The 22084-nt window shown below is 47.4% G+C and overlaps 1 protein-coding gene across 1 annotated transcript in view; it reads left to right on the forward strand.

The window, feature by feature from the left end:
- Positions 1–21268, forward strand: part of scarf2 (scavenger receptor class F member 2) — a 66203-nt gene extending 44935 nt beyond the window's left edge. Inside the window, exons 8-11 of the mRNA XM_033043371.1 lie at positions 745–862; positions 9580–9704; positions 18102–18254; positions 19524–21268. Of these exons, the coding sequence (XP_032899262.1) occupies positions 745–862; positions 9580–9704; positions 18102–18254; positions 19524–20779 (1652 nt within the window). The 3' untranslated portion in view covers positions 20780–21268. The remainder of the gene's footprint in view (positions 1–744; positions 863–9579; positions 9705–18101; positions 18255–19523) is intronic.
- Positions 21269–22084: the final 816 nt, after the last annotated feature.

A 22084-nucleotide genomic window follows, 5' to 3' on the forward strand; every position in this document is an offset into this window, starting at 1 on the left:
GTCCTTCAACGTAACTTGTAGGAAGGAACTGCAGATAATGGTTTAAACTGAAGATAGACACAAAATGCTGGAGTAACTCAGCGGGGCAGGCAGCATCTCTGGAGAGAAAGAATGGGTGACGTTTCGAGTCTGAAGAAGGGTCTCGGCCTGAAACTTCACCCATTCCTTCTCTCCAGAGCTGCTGCCTGTCCCACTGCGTTACTCCAGCTTTTTGTGTCTATCTTCATTGTAACTTGTTGATCCATCCTGGAATCCAATTTGGAAACAGCCCTTCTGCCCACCGAGTCCATGCCGACCTGCAATCATCCGTACACTCGTTCCATCCTTCACACCAGGGACTATTTACAGAGGTCAAGTAACCTACAGACCTGTACATCTTTGGAGTGTGGGAGGAAACCGGAGCACCCGGAGAAAACCCACAGGAGAATGTGCAAACTCCATTAAGACAGCTGAGGTAGTGAGGATCGAACCCGGGTCTCTGGCACTGTAAGGGATAAAACTCTACCACTGCGCCAATCTGCTGCCCTGTTATGCTTAATAAAGTAGATTCTTGATTAGGAAAGGCGTCAAAGGCAATGGAGAGCAGGCAGGAGAATGGGGCTGAGAGGGAAAATAGATCCGCCATGAGAGAATGGCAGAGCAGACTCGATGGGCCGAATGGCCTAATTGTGCTCCTATGTCTCATGGAGAGGATGCAGGTTTGTCTGTTTCTTGGGCTGCTCACCTCTCTTCCTCTCGACGCAGGTTCCAATGGGCGAGTTGGAGTGATCGCAGCCGGCTGTCTGATACTGTTCCTGTTACTCCTGCTCCTGCTGTTCTCGTGCTGCTACTGCCTCTGTCACAAGAAGAATCAAGGAAATGAGTGAGTACTCCACCACGCGGGTAGAGGGGTCAATTCTCAGACAAACACGCTCCCAACCTCTCAGCTCTTTTAATAAGGAAACATAGAAACATAGAAAATTGTTGCAGGGGTAAGCCATTCAGCCCTTCGAGCCAGCACCGCCATTCAATATGATCATGGCTGATCATCCAAAATCAGTACCCTGTTTCGTCTTTCTCCCCCTATCCCTTGATTCCATTAGTCCTAAGAGCTAAATCTAACTCTCTCTTGAAAAAGTCAGACGATCACCATTGCTTGAGTTTGGTGTCACCTGATGAGATGCTTGTCTGCTCCATCTGTTGTAACAGGTCACAACTTTAGACTTTACTTTATACTTTAGAGATACAGCATGGAAACAGGCCCTTCGGCCCACTGAGTCCATGCCGACCAACGATCACCCCGTACGCTAACACTATCCTACACACTAGGGAAGGGTTATCATTTCATTGAAGCCAATTAAGCTACAAACCTGTATGTCTTTTGAGTGTGGGAGGAAGCCGGAGCACCCGGAGAAAACCCACGTGGTCACAGGGAGAACGTACAAGCTCCGTACAGACAGCACCCACAGTCAGGATCAAACCAGGGTCTGGAGTGCTGTAAGGCAGCAACTCTACTGCTGTGCCACTGGCTGCCTCAAAAATGACCTTCCTGAAGATCATTGATATTTCTCACTTCATACTCTGGTCCAAAATAACAGCAGGATGATATTGATTGGGACTTAAAGGTGTTGAAAGGACTTTATACTTTGGAAGTACAGGAAGGTAGGAAAAGATAACGAGTGGCTCTGCTAATTAAGGATGGTCTGTGTTTAATAGACAGGGATCATAACATTTTCAGAAGCCAGGAAATAAGAGGCAATTTGTGGAAGATAACAGATAATAAAGGCAAGAAGTCACTTTGTGATCGGTATATAAAGCCCCGAATGATAAACAGATGGTAGGACAGAGTATAGTGGAGAAAATAATGGGAGCTTGTGATGAAGGGGTAACTATAATGTTGGAGGATTTTAATCTCCATATCGGCAAGAAAAATCAGATGAGCAGTAGAGCTAATAGGACTTGATGTTTCAATCCCTGTAGTAATTTGGCACTCTTGATATTAGCAGTGGGATTGGAGTGGTGAAAGGTAGGGTAGGTACGTCATCAGGGTCTTTAGGTGGGCACCCTCCTTCTCTGACATTTCATTGATATGTCCACAACGTCTCCATCCAGACGGCTCAACGGTAATACCTGGCATTCCAGGTACACCCCCCCCTTAGTTCTGTACCCTCCTGTCTTCATCTTCAAGTCAAGTCAAGTCAAGTTTATTTGTCACATACACATACGAGATGTGCAGTGAAATGAAAGTGGCAATGCTCGCGGACTTTTGTGCAAAAAGACAAACAACCAAACAACCAAACAAAGTATAAACACAATCATAAACACACATATTCTTTTACATAATAAATAATGGAAGGAAAAACGTTCAGTAGAGTTAGTCCCTGGTGAGATAGGCGTTTACAGACCGAATGGCCTCTGGGAAGAAACTCCTTCTCAACCTCTCCGTTCTCACCGCATGGCAACGGAGGCGTTTGCCTGACCGTAGCAGCTGGAACAGTCCGTTGCAGGGGTGGAAGGGGTCTCTCATGATATTGTTGGCTCTGGAGTTGCACCTCCTGATGTATAGTTCCTGCAGGGGGGCAAGTGAAGTTCCCATAGTGCGTTCGGCCGAACGCACTACTCTCTGCAGAGCCTTCTTGTCCTTGGCAGAGCAATTCCCAAACCAGATGGTAATGTTCCCGGACAAGATGCTTTCCACCGCCGCTGCGTAGAAGCACTGGAGGATCCTCAGAGACACTCTGAATTTCCTCAATTGCCTGAGGTGGTAAAGGCGCTGCCTTGCCTTACTCACGAGTGCTGAGGCGTGTGATGCCCATGTCATATCCTCGGAGATGTGGACTCCCAGATATTTAAGACAGTTCACCCTATCCACAGGATCCCCATTTATCCTCAATGGAGTGTACGTCCTCAGATGATGTGCCCTCCTAAAGTCCATGATCAGCTCCTTCGTTTTTTTGATGTTCAAGAGGAGGCTGTTATCCTGGCACCAGAGTGCTAGACCAGCCACCTCCTCCCGGTAGGCCTTCTCGTCATTGTCTGAGATCAGGCCCACCACCACAGTGTCATCAGCAAACTTAATTATTGAGTTGGAGCTGAACCTAGCCACACAGTCATGTGTGTACAGGGAGGACAATAGGGGGCTGAGGACGCAACCCTGGGGCGATCCTGTGCTCAGGGTGAGGGACTTAGATGTATTCCCTCCCATCTTGACTACCTGGGGCCTGGCGGTGAGAAAGTCCAGGACCCAGGCACACAGGGAGGTGTTGAGCCCCAATTCCATTAGCTTCCCGGCCAGTCTGGTGGGGACTATCGTGTTGAAGGCTGAACTGTAGTCTATGAACAGCATCCTCACGTAGCCCCCCTTCTGGCTGTCCAGATGGGAGAGAGCGGTGTGCAAGACCTGGGAGACCGCATCGTCCGTGGATCTGTTCGGACGGTATGCGAACTGCAACGGGTCCATGTTCCGAGGGAGGAAGGCGCAGATGTGTTTCTTCACCAGCCTCTCAAAGCATTTCATGACTACCGAGGTAAGGTAGTCATTCAGACAGGCTGGGGAGGCATTTTTTGGTACCGGTACAATGATGGATTTTTTGAAGCAGGCAGGGAACACGGACTTGTCCAGGGAGAGGTTGAATAATGTAGTGAGCACTGGAGCTAGCTGCATAGCACAGGACTTGAGTACTCGCCCCGAGATGCCATCGGGGCCTGCAGCTTTTCTCGTGTTCACCCGTGTCAGAGCTTTCCTCACGTCGTGCTCGGACAGCGAGAATGTGTGCACATTCCTCCCTTCAGCTTCGGTAGCCAGCCCGCTGGCGGTATTGTCGATAGTCGGCAGACCTGGGGTGGTGTTGCCCCTCTCGAAACGAGCGTAAAAGGAGTTCAGGTCATCAGCTAGGGAGGTGCCGGCACTTGCGGATGAGGGAGGGGTGCTCCGGTAGTTGGTTACAATCCGTAGCCCCTGCCACAGGCTTCTGGTGTCCTGCTGCTCCATCTGTAACTCCATCTTGTCTCTGTACCTCCTCTTTGCGTCCTTCACCGCCCTTCGCAGTCGGTAGGACTCTGCCTTGTAGACTGATGCCAGGCCCGAGTTGTAGGCAGCGGTGCGAGCATTCAAGGCCACACGAACAGACCTGTCTACCCAGGGTTTTTGGTTCGGAAAGGTCCTTACCCTTACCGTGGGGATGATGTTGTCGGTTACTGCTGCGATGAAGTCCGTGACTGCTTCCGCGAACTCACTGACGTCACTGGAACTTGCTTCGAACATATTCCAGTCGACATCACTCAGTGCATCTTGCAGCATGGCCTCTGACTGGTCGGACCACCGCTTTATGTCCCTCGTCTCTACCGCTTCCCGAACTATCCTCTGTTTATACTCCGGCAACAGGAAAATGGCAGCGTGGTCAGATTTTCCTAGGGGAGGGAGTGAAACGGCCTTGTAGCCTTTCCTGAACGGTGTGTAGCAGTGGTCCAAAGTGGTCTCTCCCCCCTGGTGGCACACGTGACGTGTTGGTAGAAGTTCGGCATGACCTTCTTGAGATTTGATTTATTAAAATCTCCAGCCACCACCATAGCCGAATCCAGGTACTTGTTTTGATGTCGACATAGCACATCGTGTAGGGCCGATAGTGCCACGTCGGTGTCCGCCTGCGGTGGAATGTAGACGGCTGTGACGATCACTGAGCCGAACTCCCGGGGAAGGTAGAATGGGCGGCATGAGATCGTCAGGTGCTCCAGGTCCGGCGAGCAGGAACGGGAAAGCATCTTGATATTTCCAGGGTTGCACCAGTTGTTATTGGTCATGAAGCAGACTCCTCCACCCTTGGATTTCCCAGATGCTTCTGTTCTGTCAGCACGGTGGACAGTGAAGGACTCGGTTGGGCAGATTACCTGATCCGGAATCTTGCAGTCCAATTGTTGTCTTTCCTTTTAATCCAAAGCCAATTGCAGCTTTTTCCTGCAGAATTTGACTATGACTTGATTGCTTGTTGGAGTGACCCTTCACCCCCATTTCCTTCAATAGACTGGTCGTAAATTCAGCAACGAATCCCCAGCATCCCACTTCTACAGGGAAAATGTTGGTTTTCCAGCCATTCTGGGCAGCTTCAGTTGACAGTTTAGAGTACTTGGTCTTTTTCCTCTCATAAGCTTCTTCAACACCATCTTCCCATGGCACTGTCAATTCCACGACGTATGCTAACTTGGCTGCTTTGGACCACAGGACCATGTCTGGCCGGAGTGTTGTAGCCACAATGTCTGGGGGAAATAGCAGAAATAGCCGAGATAAAGAGTTCTAGATGAAGAGTTAAAAGAATGTTTAAAGGATAGTTTGTTATAACTGCACATTTTTGTCAATGAAAAAGCATGCAACACTAGATCTGGTATGGTACAAGGAGACAGAATTATAATTAATGACCACTGAATGAAGGCTTCCTTAAGTATTAGCAATCAAAATATGGTTAAAGTTTACATTCCTTTTGAGGGAGAGAAGCATAAATACAAGGCTTGTAGCTGAAACTTAAATCAGGGAAATCGTGAAAGCATGAAAGTAGAAACAGCTAGCGTGAACTGGGAAATTAGGTTACAAGATCAATGATTTGAGATGTAGCGATAAACTTAAAGGGAATCTTTCAGAATACAGAGAAAAGATATATCCAATGAAGGAGAAAAATACCATGGGGAATTCCACCAAATGTGGTCAATGAGAGTATCAAACTTATTGAAAAACATAATTGCAGAAAGATGCATGTCAGATCAGAAGGTTCAATTGAACAATAAGAACAACAAATGTTGCCTCATAGATTAATAAAGGAAGAAGAATGAGTTTTATTTACAACGAGCTAGAAATGCACGAACTGATATATAAATATATATATATATGTGTGTGTGTGAGTGCGTGTGTATACACACGTATATATATTTCATATAGAAAATATATTTTTTAAAAAGGGCTTACTGTTACTAAAGAGAGTGGGGAATTAACAATGGAGAATTCGGAAAAAGGGAGGAATTTGGAAAAAATACTATCAGGTACAAGAACAATGCTTAAAAGACTTTTCGACAAGTACTTGGATAGGAATGGTTTAAAGGGATATGGACCAAACGTGGGCAGGTAGGACTAGTGTAGATGGGAAATCTTTGTCGGCATGGACTAACTGGGCTGAAGGGCCTGTTTCTGTGTTGTATGACTCTACGGCCAGGATTGTAGTCCTGTACAATTTATGAACCTTCAGGCTGATGGTCTATGTCCCAGAGTCTCAAAAGAAGCGGCCAATTGAGATAGTTAATGCGGTCATGAGAAAGTGGGATAACATAGAACTATGGCCGGTGGTCGGTGTGGACTCAGTGGGTCGAAGAGCCAGTTTTTATGCTGCATCGCTGGAAAACAAAGGTTTAGATTCGGGAAGTTTCTATTAGATTTGAAAATAGCAGATGTAACTGTTTTACTTAAAAGGGCAGGGAAACAGAAAACAGAAAACTGTTGGCCAGTTAGCTGAACATCTTTTATAGGAAAATGTTTGAAGAAAATACTAAATGAGGAACGGAGAAAAATTCAAAATATTCTTGTAAATTCAACAGGGTTTCATGAAAGGAAAATCAATTTATAAATGTTCTTTGAAGAGAAAACACATGCCGTGAATAAAGGGGAACTGGTGACACACAAAACCGCAAATGTTGCAATCTAGATCAAACACAATGTGCTGGAGGAACTCAGTGGGCCAGGCAACATCTGGGGAGGATAGACACAAATAGCTGAAGTAACTCAGCGGGTCAGGCAGCATCTCTGGAGAGAAGGACTGGGTAACGTTTCGGGTCGATATACCTCAGATCTCCTCTAAACCATTTATCCCGTAAACTAAACCGAAGGTTATTGGTTAGTAAGCGTGCATGTACAGCAGACAGTGAAGAAAGCAAATGGCAGTTGGCCTACATAGCAAGAGGATTTGAGTATAAGAGCAAGGAGGTCATACTGCAGTTGTACAGGGCCCTGATAAGGCTGCATCTGGAGTATTGAGTGCAGTTGTGGTCTCCTAGTTTGAGGAAGGATATTCTTGCTATTGAGGTTCACCAGGTTTATTCCTGGGATGGCGGGGCTGACATATGATGAAAGAATGGATTGACTGGGCTTATATTCACTGGAATTTTAAAGGATGAGAGGGGATCTTATAGAAATATATTAAATTATTAAAGGATTGGACAGGCTAGATGCAGGAAAAATGTTCCCGATGTAGGGGAAGTCTAGAACCAGGGCTCACAGTTTACGAATGAGGGGTAGACCATTTAGGACTGAGATGAGGAAACACATTTTCACCAAGAGAGTTGTGAATCTGTGGAATTCTCTGCCATAGAAGGCAGTGGAGGCCAATTCACTGGATATATTCAAGAGAGAGTTGGATATAGCTCTTAGGGCTAATGGAATCAAGGCATATGAGGGGAAAGTAGGAATGGGGTACTGATTCTGCATGAAATGCCCTGATCATATTGAATGGCGGTGCTGGCTCGAGGGGCCGAATGGCCTACTCCTGCACCTATTTTTTATGTTTCTATGTTTCTATATTTTAGATATATCATAAAGTCATAAGAGCTAGGAGCAGAATTAGGCCATTCGACCCATCAAGTCTGCTCCGCCATTCGATCATAGCTGATCTATCTCTCCCTCCTAACCCATTGTCCTGACTTCTCCCTTTAACTTCTGACACCAATCATGAATCTATCTATCTCTGCCGTAAAAATATTCATTGACTTGGCTTCCATAGTCTTCTGCGGCTAAGAATTCCACAGATTTACCACCCTATGACTAAAGAAATTCCTTCTCATCACCTTCCTCAAGGAAGTCCTTTACTTCTGAGGCTATGACATCTAGTCCTAGACTCTCCCACTGGGTGGAAACATCCTCCCCACATCCACTCTATCCAAGCCTTTGGATGTGTCAATTTGGGGAGCATTGAATATCGAATGATAAACTGCAATTCCCTCCACAAAGGCTGCCTGACCCGCTGAGTTCATCCAACACTTTGTGTTATGAAGGGGAACGGGTAGATGTACTCTCCTGTGATCTCTGGAAGCCGTACGATAAGGTGCCAGATCAGGGATTATTGTTGAAAGTAAAAGCTCATAGTGTAAACCTTTAGAAAGTGGTAGTCACAGAAAAAATTACACAAAGTGCAGGAGTAACTCAGCGGGACAGGCAGCATCTCTGGAGGACGTGGATAGCCAACATTGTATGACTGAACTCTTCTTCAGACTTGTGTCTGACATGTATAGAAGGTTGGCTGGTTAGCAAACTGTAAGCATAAATAGGATTCATGAGGTTAGCAAGACCACACACCACAGGGTTGCATACCACATGGATGGTGCTGAGGCCAAAACTCTTTGCAAGTTTTCCATGATTAAGTTATAAATGGTTTGGTTGCTAAATTTGCTGTTCTTACTAAACTATGAAGAGGGCACAAGGAAGCTGGAAAGAAATTAAGATAAATTGGATGTGTGGACTAGAATAAGGTGGGAGAGTCATCCGTCCATTTTGACAGCAAAAAGAAAAGACCAAAGACAATTTTCTCCCCCTACATTTGCAATATAACGGAGAACGAAAGGCTGGGCAATGTTGACTAACGGGTCTGGATGGAACTGGCAGAGCCTTTGAAATCTGTTCTGCTGAAGCTAATGAAGCTGAACTTCAGATGGATGGTGTAGCGTGTTGAGTCACAGCGGCGCAGCAGGTAGAGCCGCTGCCTCACAGCACCAGAGACCAAGGTTCGATCCTGACCTCGGCTGCTTTCTGTGGGGCGTTTGCACGCACACCCTGTGACTGCATGGGTTTCCTCTAGGCACTCTGCTTTCCTCCCACATCCCAAACACATGCGGATTTGTAGGTTAATTGGATCTTGGTAAATTGCCCGCAGTTGTGCAGGGAGTGGATGGGAAAGTAGGATAACTAGTGTGAAGGGATGATCGATGGTCGGCGTGGACTTGGTGCGTGGTGAGGCCTGTTTCCATGCTGTATCTGTCTAGGTTCGAGAGAGTCAAAGAGTGTTTTGGTGTCACATGTCCTGAAACGGGTGAAATTTGGGTTTAGGTGCAGCAGGAAAAAAGGCCTAAAACTAAAATTAAAAAGTAAACCTAAAAATGTAAAACTATTCTTCAGTGACGTTTGCAGTACCAACAGGGAATACATTTCTGGGCACAGACCTATGGATGACATTAATGTCACTATCACTATGGTTCAGAAACATTTACACAGGTACATGGATAGGATCGGATGATTGGGATATGGGCCAAACGCAGGCAGGTGGGATAAGTGTAGATGGGGCATGTTGGTCGGAGTGGGCATGTTGGGCCAAATGGTCTATTACATGCTGTATGACTCTATGACTATATCATTGACTTTTAGAAGTGCTGCTGAGAAGATTCGTTTTTGTGTGGTCGGCATGGGCATGTTGGGCGGAAGGGCCTGTTTCCACACTCTATGACTCTATGAGCAGTGCATGCGGCTGGACAGTGCACAGTGAACTGGAACACCTGAGATGCAGCCCCCCCCCCCTGCAGGAAGAGATTTGCAGAGTGGTTGTCATTAACTAACACTATGCTTTACCCCCATTCCAGTTCGAACCAGGTCACCACTATCAGAGGCAAGCAGGCACGGCGGCGTCTACGTGGCACCATCAGTCAGATCAGCACCAAGCTGCCAAGAATTCCCATTAAACGGCAGAAATTCCCCAAGGTTGTAGGTGAGCAGTTTGTTTGCAAACACAATGACATTTAGTTTGCACAAATGTATGTTTCATTCAAGAACGTTGGTAGATCTGTGGAATGAGCTGGTTGAAGTGAGCACAATAACAATTTTTAAAAGACATTTCAATAAGTACATGGGCAAGAAAGGTTGAGAAGGAGAGACAGAAAATGCTGGAGTAACTCAGCTGGTCACACATGTCTGGAGTTTACTTTAGACGTGACTTTAGAGATATAGCAAGGAAACAGGCCCTTTGGCCCACCGAGTCATCAGTGACCAGGGATGACCCTGGACTATCAAGCTAGCACTATCTTACACACTAGCAACAATTTATATTATTATCGAAACCAATTAACCTACAAATTTGTACGCCTTTGGAGTGTGGGAGGAAACCGGAGCACCCGGAGAAAGCTCACGTTGTCACAGAGAGAATGTACAAACTCCGTTTATACAGCACCCGTAGTCAAGATCAAACCCGGGTCTCTGGTGCTGTGAGGATGCAACTCTACCACTGCGCCACTGTGCTGCCTGGAGAAAATATATAGGTGCGTTTCGGGTCAAGACCCTTCTTCAGACTTGAAACGTCATCTATCCATTTTCTCTAGAGATGCTCCCTGCCCCGCCGAGTTAGTCCAGCATTTTGAGTCTACTAAGGTTTCGAGAGACACGGGCCACATGCGGGCAAATGGGACCAGCTTAGATGGGGCAATCTTGGATGGTATGGATGAGTGGGGCCGAAGGGCCTGTTTCCGTCCTGTATGACTACTGTATCTGCCCTCATATATCTATTTTTTGATCGTACCCGGTTAAGTAATTTGAACATTCTACCAGTTTTGGAGGACATAATAAGTACAAATTGTTTTTGTGTTAAAATTTACTCCAACGTGAATATCTTGCTAATGTACGGCACTGAATTGCGATCAGGAATGGACCAATTATTGAACATGCCAGAAATCAGATGTACTTCATGTTCACTTTCCATTGGTTCCAATTTTAAAGCAGCCTTTTTTTAGTTCCATAGCCCTGGGTTATTTTATTGGAAACTGCTGCGTTAAATATTTTTAATCTAAACTCTCCCAGGAACCAAATGAAAAGTAAACATTCTTGCAGTTTTGTTTAAATATACAAAGCTGCACGTTATGCAAATCAAACTCACCCTTGGAAAACTTTGAGGTGGATGTCAAGTCATGGTATAAAGTTTAAAACTCCCATCTAGAAACCTCCTGACTGTGGCTGTTCCAAACTAGCCCAAGCGAGATGATGTTTGAACCTTTCCGTGGCCAGCCCGATAGACATGCACTGTCAAGTCCACTTGGGTTATGGCTAGGGAACAGGGCATTGAAGAGAGCACAGCAGCTTAGTGGTATTGTTATTTATAGAGCTGAGCCAGTGAATTTATCGCTAACTTTTCCTCCCTGACGCAATCTGACCCCCTGGACACTTAGGCCGAACAGAAGTTGGTGAGCTAAGTCTCCAATGCTGGGGCAACTCAGCGGGTCAAGCAGCATAAGTTCATAATAGTAGGAGAATTAGGCCATTCAGCCCATCAAGTCCACTCCGCCATTCAATCATGGCTGATCTATCTCTCCGTCCTAACCCCATTCTCCTGCTGCCATATTCCCACAACCTCTGTCACCTGTACTAATCAAGCATCCGTGGAGGGAGAAAGGAACGATCGAGACTTCGAGTCGAGACCCTTCAACAGGACATCCCAATATTGAAAATATGAAGAAGGGTCCCGACCTGAAATTTCACTTATCCATGTTCTCCAGAGATACTGCCTGAGCCGCTGAGTTACTGCAGCACTTTGTGTCTATCTTTTGTCCCAGTGCAGGCTTGATCCGAATCATCAAGAATTCCTTTCCCCCGCCAACAGATGCTGTTTGACCCAACTAGTTCCTCCAGCAGTTCCCTTTCTCTCTCCATCCCTCCCCCATTCTCATCGTTCTGCTAGTTTCACTGTTGGTTTCCTTTCATTATCACCTCTTCCACAGCCAAAATTGGACCATTGTGGGCTCCACATTTCCTGAGTCACCTCTGATTTGCTCTGTACCTTTTCATACCTCTAGTTTCCCTCTCACCTGACTCTCAGTCTGAAGGAGGGTCTAGACCCGAAACGTCACCTGTTCCTTTTCTCCAGAGATTCTGCCTGACCCGCTGAGTTACTCCAGCTTTTTGTGTCTATCTTCAGTGTAAACCAGCATCTGCATTTACTTCCTACACATTTTGTCTCCTCTAGCAGTTTGTTTTTTGCTCCAGATTTTAGCCTCTCTTGTGTCTCTCGGCAACATTGATGGTCTTCCTACTTTCAATGCTACTTCCACGTGTGATTAAATGTGGAGAAGCACTGATTCGTCATCTGAGAGAGGGCTGGCAGGGATAATCAGGAGGAGATTCTTGCCGATGTATGACCTAATGTTTTGGGACTTTTGAAACATTTAATAGATGCTTTTATTTTCCTATTAATCTTTTATGTAACAGCTTATTACTCTGAAAGTTGCACATTGGCCACGCACGACTGAGAACAAGAAGCACTGAGATTTTTTCCCACATTTTATAAATGAGGTTGGAAACAGTATCAATTGAAATATTTATTTCTGTGGATAGAAAGCAGAACCACAATATGTTTGCAATTGTATCCCTAAGAAACTGGAGCTGGAGAATGATGTGTGGATTGTGTGTTAAAATAAACTGGGCTGCATTCCATGAAGCTTACAGAAAGTAAAACACAATAGTGTATTATTTGTCACTGTTCCATCAACAATTACTGGTGATCAACAATTCAATTGGTCTATTTTTAAGAGTCAAGAGTTGTTAATTGTTATATGTACCGACACACTGAAACAATGAAATTCTTACTTGCAGAAGAATTGCAGGCCCATGAATGAAATAGCACACAGATAAATATATAACAACCAATAATACAATAAATTAATAAGTAATATTCGGTAACCGTACAAAACTGAAGAACTGTGGTACAACCAGAAGCACTGTCCATCGAAGGTCATAGTTGCTGAGGTAGTGGTTAATGTTGTGCAGTGTTCAAGAGTTTAGGGCGGCCACGGTGGTGCAGCGGTAGAGTTGCTGCCTTACAGCGCTGGAGACCCGGGTTCGATCCCGACTACAGGTGCTGTCTCTACGGAGTTTGTACGTTCTCCCTGTGACCTTCGTGGGTTTTCTCTGCGGTCTTCGGTTTCCTCCAACACGTTCAGGTATGTAGGTTAATTGGCTTGGTGTATGTGTAAAAAATTGTCCCTGGTGTGTGTCGGATAGTGTTAATGTGCGGGGATCGCTGGTCAGTGTGGACTCGGTGGGCCAAAGGGCCTGTTTCTGTGCAGTATTCAAAAACTGATAAAAATAAAACTGAAGATGGTTGTTGGGAAGAAGCTGTTCCCAAATGGTCATGGTTTTCAGGCCCCTGTACCTACTTTCTGATGGCAGCAGCGAGGCCATGGTGGTGTGGGTCGTGGTGTGGGTCTCTGACGATGTTGGCTGGATTATTGAAGCAGCGCCTCTTATAGATCCCTTCAATGGAGGGAAGGTCAGTACCTATGCTGGACCGGGCAGTGTCCACCACTCTCTGTAATCTACTTCATTCCTGGGCATTCGAGTGCTGAACCAGGCACTGATGCAACCAGTCAGTATCTCACCACTGCATACCTTTAGAACCTCGATAGAGTATTCTTTGACATACCCAAACTCCTCAATCTTCTAGGGATGTATACAAATATTGGAACATTGAAATGTTATAGCCCAATTCAAGGCCATTCGGCCCATTAAGCTAGTATCGGTTTTTAGTTGGGCAGTTCCATCCGTCCCATTCCCTTGCTTTCTCCCCATAATTATGTCAAATAATCTTTCTTGACTGTTTATCCAATTCATCTTTCTAAACACCATGAACATTTATGTTTCTATCATCCCTCATGGCAGTGGATTCCTGACAACAAACAACTCTGTAGCTAGACTGTGGTTCTAACCTCCCATCTACTTCATTGGAAACCTTTGAACTATCTTTAATCAGACTTTATCTTGCACTAAACATTATTCCCTTCATCCTGTATCTGTACACTGTGGATGGCTTGATTGTAATCATGTGGGGTCTTTTTGCTGACTGGAGATCGCACAACAAAAAGGTTTTCACTGCGCCTCGGTACACGTGACAATAATGAACTAAACTAGATACACTAAAGTAAACATGATTAACCCAGTAACTGGTCATCAGCAAACAAGATACCAATCATTGGGCTCACATAAACTGAGTGATGACTTTATTGCTGTGTCTGGTCCACCGTTTATTCTGGATTCGAGGGAATTAGCTACACGGGGAGTTTGGACAATCATTGATTGCTTTTTCTAGAATGCTGGAGGTTGAGGGGCTGGTTACCTGATAGAACTATGTCAAATTATGACAGGCATAGATAGGGTAGACATTCAGAACATAGGGGCGGCATGGTGGCGTAGGGGTAGAGCTACTGCCTTACAGCGCCAGAGACACGGGTTCAATCCTGACTACGGGTGCTGTCTGTACGGAGTTTTACCTTCTCCCCGTGACCTGCGTGGATTTTCTCCGAGATCTTCGGTTTCGTCTCACACTCCAAAGACGTACAGGTGTGTAGGTTAATTGGCTTGGTATAAATTTCAATTGTGGACTCGGTGGGCCGAAGGACCAGTTGCCATGCAGTATCTCTAAAGTAAACTAAACTAAACATTTTTCCCAGGGTGGAAATGTCAAAGACTAGAGGGCATAGTGGGACGACAGATGGCACAATGGGCTAAGTGTTCGGCTGGCGATCGGAAGGTAGCCGGTTCGAATCCCGCTTGGAGTGCATACTGTCGTTGTGTCCTTGGGCAAGACACTTCACCCACCTTTGCCTGTGTGTGAATGTGTGTGAGTGATTGGTGGTGGTCGGAGGGGCCGTAGGCGCAGATTGGCAGCCACGCTTCCGTCAGTCTGCCCCAGGGCAGCTGTGGCTACAGAAGTAGCTCACCACCACCGAGTATGACTGAGGAGTGAATGAATAAAGCGATGTAAAGCGCCTTGAGTATTAGAAAGGCGCTATATAAATCCCATCCATTATTATTATTATTATAGTTTTAAGGCAAGATTATTTTATACAGAGGGGAGTGAGTGCCTGGAACGCGCTGCCAGAGGTGGTGGTGGAGGCATTTAAGAGGCTTTTAGATAGGCACATGGATATGCAGGGAATGGAGGAATACTTAGATCACCTGCAGACAGATGAGATTAGTTTATCTTCACATTAACATGGACATTGTGGGCCTGTCCCTGTGCTGTACTATTCTATGTCCAATGTTTACTGATATTTGTGGGTTGCATTCAACACTGAACTTTAAAATTTATCTTTTAGTTTTAGTCTGACATTATGGGCTGTTAGTGTGCTATTAATTTCTATGAAGAAACAAGGAACTGCAGATGCTGGTTTAAAAAGAAACACAAAGTGCTGGAGTAACTCAGTGGGTCAGACAGCATCTTTGAAGAACAGGGATATGTGGTATTTCGGGTCGGGACTTGAAGGCTCTCGACCCAAAACATCTCCTACCCACGTCCAGAGATGCAGTCTGACCCGCTGAGTTACTCCAGCACTTTATGTATGTAATTTTCTATGTTCAATGTCCTGTTAGCAGCTCCAAAGCTCCTGTTAGTCTCTCTGCTCACAGTGAAACAAGGTTGGATTTTGTCTCGGCTGCCTGGCAGCTTGCCTGAAACATTATTTTTTTTCCTGCGTCCCTTGGCACATAATAGGGAGGTGGATGTGGAAGCAATGATTAGCAGATCCACCATAATCACCGGCAGCTGGCGCATCAGCTATTGAAAGAGCCCACATCAAAGCTGGGCGCCACACAAACTCCAAAGGATAGGAATTCTTCACATGTTCCTGAGGCATCGCCATGGTGTCACATCCATGTTAGTAAACAGCTCAGTTAGCATCCCCCGACCTCACAATGCAAAATGCCTTTCAGTTTCTCAGCATGACGATGGCGTAGACTGCATGGGGCAATGTAGGGACAAGGTTGGGGCGAAGGGGGATTTATTCTAATCAGGAAGCTGTGCCACAGAGACATAGAACGTTTTCGGCTGTTTTACTTGAAACAGGAGAGCTCAGTAAACACGGTGTCATAGAAACATAGAAATTAGGTGCAGGAGTAGGCCATTCGGCCCTTCGAGCCCGCACCGCCATTCAATATGATCATGGCTGATCATCCAACTCAGTATCCCGTACCTGCCTTCTCTCCATACCCTCTGATCCCCTTAGCCACAAGGGCCACATCTAACTCCCTCTTAAATATAGCCAATGAACTGGCCTCGACTACCCTCTGTGGCAGAGAGTTCCAGAGATTCACCACTCTCTGTGTGAAAAAAGTTCTTCTCATCTCGGTTTTAAAGGATTTCCCCCTTATCCTTAAGCTGTGACCCCTTGTCCTGGACTTCCCCAACATCTTTTTTTTTATTTATTTTTTATTATGAAACTACTTTTATTCAAAAAATAAACATAAACATAGAGTATTAACACAATCAAAGACTGCCTATGCTGACAGTTTACAAACAAATGATCGTCAAATTAATAACATCAACGTCAACTGGACCCACGAATGGCCGTTGAAGGTCGAGTGTTCCATTTATCAACAAAACACTCAACCTTCAACGGCGACCAGTATCCATGGAAAGCCTCCAAAGTCCCCATGGACACCACGTGTTCCCTCTTAACACTTAAACAAAATTATCAAATTAAAATATTAACATTCTTATCGATAATATATTCAACCTCCTGTGGTGACCAGCGTGCACAGAAGGCCTCCACAGTCCCCATGGACACCGCGTGTTCCTTTTCTAGGGACACGCGAGCTCGGACGTAACCCCGGAAAAGGGGCAGGCAGGCGACCGGTGTGCGGCCATCGACTGCCCGCTGCCTGGACCCGCGAATGGCCATCTTGGCCAGGCCCAGGAGCAGACCGACAGGGAGACCCACTCCTCCCACCCAACCTTCCCCCCTCTGCACCGGCACAGGTACTTCCCCAACATCGGGAGCAATCTTCCTGCAATTAGCCTGTCCAACCCCTTAAGAATTTTATAAGTTTCTATAAGATCCCCTCTCAATCTCCTAAATTCTAGAGAGTATAAACCAAGTCTATCCAGTCTTTCTTCATAAGACAGTCCTGACATCCCAGGAATCAGTCTGGTGAACCTTCTCTGCACTCCCTCTAGGGCAATAATGTCCTTCCTCAGATTTGGAGACCAAAACTGTACGCAATACTCCAGGTGTGGTCTCACCAAGACCCTGTACAACTGCAGTAGAACCTCCCTGCTCCTATACTCAAATCCTTTTGCTATGAAATTTCGAAGGCAGTTTGTGTCTGGGTTCATCATAGCCTGGTTCTGCAACACGAGTGCCCAGGAACAAAGGAGGGTGCAGATGGGGCAGCACGGTGGCGCTGCGGTAGAATTGCTGCTTTACAGTGCCAGAGACCCGGGTTCAATCCTGACTACGGGTGCTGCCTGTACGGAGTTTTACGTTCTCCCTGTGACCGCATGGGCGTTCTTCGGGTGCTCTGGTTTCCTCCCATGCTGCAAATACATTCAGGTCTATAGGTTAAGTGCTGTCAGTAAAATTGTAAATTGTCCGTAATGTGTAGAATAGTATTAGTGTAAGGGGGTGATCGCTGGTGTGTGCAGACTCGGTGGACTGAAGAGCCTATTTGCATACTGTACCTCTGAAGTCTAAGAGTGTGGTAGACACTGCCCAGTCCAACACAGGTACTGCTCCCCACTATTGAAGGGATCTCTACCAACTGCGGCCTCAAATTGTCAGCCATTACCATCAGAGACCCACACCACCCAGGCCACACTCTCATTTCACTATTGGGAAGAAGGTACAGGATCCTGAAAACTATGACACCAGGTTCAAGAACAGCTTCATCCCAACAATCATCAGGCTCTTGAAAACTACACTACACTAACCTTAGCTGTGGACTGTGTTTGGTTGCACTAAAGACAGGGTTATTTTTTGGATTAATTTTGTGATTATTAACTCATTGACTTTTTGATTGTTACGTATTACCTATGTGCGTTGCATTTACGAGCCTGTTATGCTGCTGCAAGTCAGAATAGCATTATCATCCTGGTGTTAGCACATATGACAATTAAACATTCTTGAACTCAGGAGTAATCACCCTGGCAGTCCAGTCAAGGATAACTCACGATGAATACTTAGGATGGAGATGGAGACGGGTGTGGGGGAGCAAGGGGTGAGGGACTGGAGTGGTTCTGTGCCCGAAACAGTCCTGGCAGTCACGTCATTGACGGCTGAGCAGGTGATGTGGGCTCCATGCACTTTGTTGGTTGACCATTCTCATTGCTGGTCTTGTGATGTCTTTACAGTGGCCCATCACGACATGGAAAACACCCTAAACTGTAGCTTCATTGAACCGCCTTCCATGATGGATCAGCCTTCCCCCTCTTGGTCTTCCCACGGCTCCTTCTCTTCATTCGACACAGCAGACGATGGCCCCGTGTACTGTGTACCTCACGAGGGTGAGTACAGCGATGTGCGTGTAAGTATGTGAATGTGACTGTGTGTGTGTGAGTGTAAGTGGGAGTGGGTGTGTATGCATGAGTGTGTGAATGTATGTGCAAGCGTGCGTATGTGTGTGCTGGTGTGAATGAATGTCCGATTGTATATGTGAGTGTGTGTGCATGTGCATTTGTGTGTGTATATGTATGTACGTGTGAGTGTGTGTGAAAGTAAGTGGCTGTGTGTGTGGTTGAGTGTGAATACAAAACCCGATTAAAGTTGCCTTTCTCTTCTGGGCGAACCATTTATACGCTTGTGGTCAACTGCTGAATGAAGGGGAATCTTTATTATTAAGCACATAGAACAGGGATTTAGCTCCTCTTTCCCCATCCCACTAGCTTTACATTTCACTACCCTTCTTACTCTGACACCCTTTTGTCTCCTTTTCACCTCCAGCCTTTGTCACAAACTCCGCCCCTCTGCCGTTCCCCCCCCCCCCCCTCACTCACCTGTATCCACCTATCACTCGACAGACTTTGCCCCAGCCCCATGGCTCCTTCCAGCTTCTCCCCCCCCCCCCCCCCCCCCCCCCCCCCCCCCCCAGTCCATCACTGAAGAAGAGTCCCTACCTGAAACATCCCCTGTCCATTCCCTCCACTGATGCTGCCTTGAAGCACTGTTCCTCCAGCACTTTGTTTTTTTATATGGAACGAGATGCTGGAGGAAGTAGTTGAGGCAGGTAACATATCAGCATTTAAAAGGCATCTGGACAATGTTTTTTTTTTAATTGAAGCCACACTTTGGAGTATGGGAGGAAACCGAGCGCCCGGAGAAAACCTAAACGGTCACGGAGAGAACTACAAACTCCGTACAGACAGCACCCATAGTCAGGATCGAACCGGGGTGCTGTAAGGCAGCGACTCCACCACTGCGCCACCGTACAGGGACTGTGGGGAGTAGGTGGGAGACTGGGGTTGAGAGGGAGAGATACATCAGTCATGGTTGAATGGCGGAGTGGTCATTCGATGGGCCGAAGGTAGACACAAAATGCTGGAGTAACTCAGCAGGTCAGGCAAACCCATCCCTTCTATCCGGAGATGCTTCCTGTCCCGCTGAGTTACTCCAGCATTTTGTGTCTACCTTTGATTTAAACCAGCATCTGCAGTTCTTTCCTACACATTCGATGGGCCCAATGGCCTAATTCTGCTCCTGTGACTAATGATCTTATGCAAACATGTGCCGTTCTCGGTGTGGCCACTCTGACGTGAAGCTTTGTCCCCGTTTTACAGAGAGCATGGTGGAGATCGGCGTGCGTGAGAAGGTGACCGCCATGGAGAAAGCGGCCGCCCCGATCAGCGAGGAGGATGCCGGAGAGTACACATGTTTGAAGGGCGATCCCGGCGACATGCTGCTGCTGAAACTGTCCGACAGCGAAGCCTCCAGCAACGGCTCTGGATCCACCAGCGGCGGGGCGGTTTACGCCAGGGTGGCCCGGCTGTCCAAACAGTCCAAGGACAGCGACATCAGCACCAACACCAGCAGCAGCCGGGACAACACCAACATGTGCGGCAAACAGCCGTCCCCCGAGCGGACCAAGCCTCCCCCTCCCGACCCTTCCACCAAGCCCAAGTTATCCTGGATCCACGGCAAGTTCAGCGCCGGCCAACCCAACCCGAGGTCTCCGACTCTGGAGAAGGCAGTCCCTCACGCCGAGGTCCACCACGTCCCTCCTGAAGGCAGGAGGAGGAACCTGAGCGAGTCCTCGGCCGTTGTCTGCGGCCGGCCAGAGGATAAGAGGAGAGAGTCGGCGGAGGTCAAGCTGAGACGGAAGGACAGAGGGCAAGAGCGGCCCCGGGAACAGGAGCCCAGCAGCAGGGCTCAGAGGAGCAGAACCAGCCCAGAGCAGCTTCCCAATCTCAACGGTGGCGTGCAGAGCCCGTCCAAGAGAGGCGGACCTCCTCCTCCTCCTCTCCCCGGCGACAAGAAGCCCTGCGAGGGGAGAGAGTCTCAGAGGAGCCCGCCGAGGGCCAAGGGGCGGCCGGAGGTGGTTCACCCACACCTCTCCCCAGAGGCGGTCACCATGTTGGCGGCTCAGCTCAAGGAGAAGACCCAGAGCCTGAACAAGACGGAGGGCAGCGCCAGGCAGAACGGGCTGAGCCCGGCTCACCAGCATCAGCACCACCAGCAGCAGCGGGAGAAACCCACACCCCCGCAGAAAGCCAAGCGCTCCTTCGGTGCCAACAGCCCGCGGGCGGTCATCCCCACCACCAGCAACCTCCAGAAGATGATCAGCCCGTCTCCGGAGCGGCAGCAGGCAGCGGGTGGCAGTGCCAGCCTGTCTGCCCTGGATCGCTGCAGCTTGCCCGAGCGACACAGTGTCAACTGCTCTCCCCAAGTCATGCAGGAGAAAGCGGGTGAGCAGCAGACGCCCAAACGGACGCCCATTCAAAAACCTCCCAGGAAACGCGGCAAAGACTCCACGTTGGAGTCCCACGTAAAGTCTCCCGCCCCTTCCCCCCCAGAACTGGCCGTGAGGGAGTCATAACTGACCGACCGTGTCTCGCCAAAGTGTAAAAGCAGGGCTTACACCCAAGGAGCTGCGCGGCTGTGGCAGGAAACAGCGGCGGTCCAAACGGGAGTGAAAGCTAAATGACTTAACTTCTAATATATGTACCTGAATGTGTCTTCCCCTTAGTTTTCCCCACACCCTGAAGGTCGAACGTTAACCAAAGGTGCCAAAGTGAATGAAATGACACTGACCAAAGAATCTTTCCCATGACCTTATTGGAGACTGTTGATCAGCAATGGTAGAGTGAGATGCTTTTTTCTTTAGAGCGAATCTTCCTTCGTCTGGACGACTTTTTGTGACATTATAATCGTCTGTCAATTTTGCATTAGTGAAGCTTTGTCCCCCAAAGGAGCATGTCAACTCCTTGTGTTATTTTATTCTGTGTCGGCTTTTGTATTTTACTCTTTTACAGTTCTCCAGTGACCAAAACAAAATGAATGGTTTAAGGGTCCAAGCCTGGGAGATAAAAGGGAACTGCAGATGCTGGAATATCGAAGGTACACAAAATTGCTGGGGAAACTCAGTCTGAAGAAGGGTTTCGGCCCGAAACGTCGCCTATTTCCTTCGCTCCATAGATGCTGCTGCACCCGCTGAGTTTCCCCAGCAATTTTGTGTACCTTCGATATTCCAGCATCTGCAGTTCCCTTTTGAACACTTTGTCTACTCCACTGCGATATCTCCTCAAGGTATGCCTACTTTGAAGAAGTTCTCCTCCTCTCTCCGGAGACAGTTTCACAACCTCCTCTCTAACTGCACACCTTCTGTGATCCCCCCTACCCTCCAACTGTACGACCATACCCTTACCCAGACTCGATACCACAGCCTTCAGTCTGAAGAAGGGTTTCGGCCCGAAACGTCGCCTATTTCCTTCGCTCCATAGATGCTGCTGCACCCGCTGAGTTTCCCCAGCAATTTTGTGTACCTTCTGGGAGATAAAAACCTGCTTTCATTAGGACCTAGAGTGCTGGAGTAACTGGGCGGGTCAGGCAGCATCTCTGGAGGACGGGACAGGTGACCCTCCAGCACTTTGTGTTATACTCAAGATTCCCAGCATCTGCAGTTCCCTGTGCCTTTGTGCCTTGGTGTGCCACCTTGCCTGTGCGACGTGGCAGGGAGAAGAGGAGAAGCCGGGGAGCCTGACTACAACCTAACCTTGGCAGGGCAGGCTCACTGTTGGCAGGAAGTGATTCCTCAAACCATTCTGGAATGGGGAGAAAATGATCCTGGGAAACAGAGAGCCCTGGGAGCAGTGCTGGCTGTTACAGGAGGGATCAGTTCACA

Source organism: Amblyraja radiata, chromosome 25 (assembly GCF_010909765.2).
Source record: "Amblyraja radiata isolate CabotCenter1 chromosome 25, sAmbRad1.1.pri, whole genome shotgun sequence".
Lineage (NCBI taxonomy): Eukaryota > Metazoa > Chordata > Chondrichthyes > Rajiformes > Rajidae > Amblyraja > Amblyraja radiata.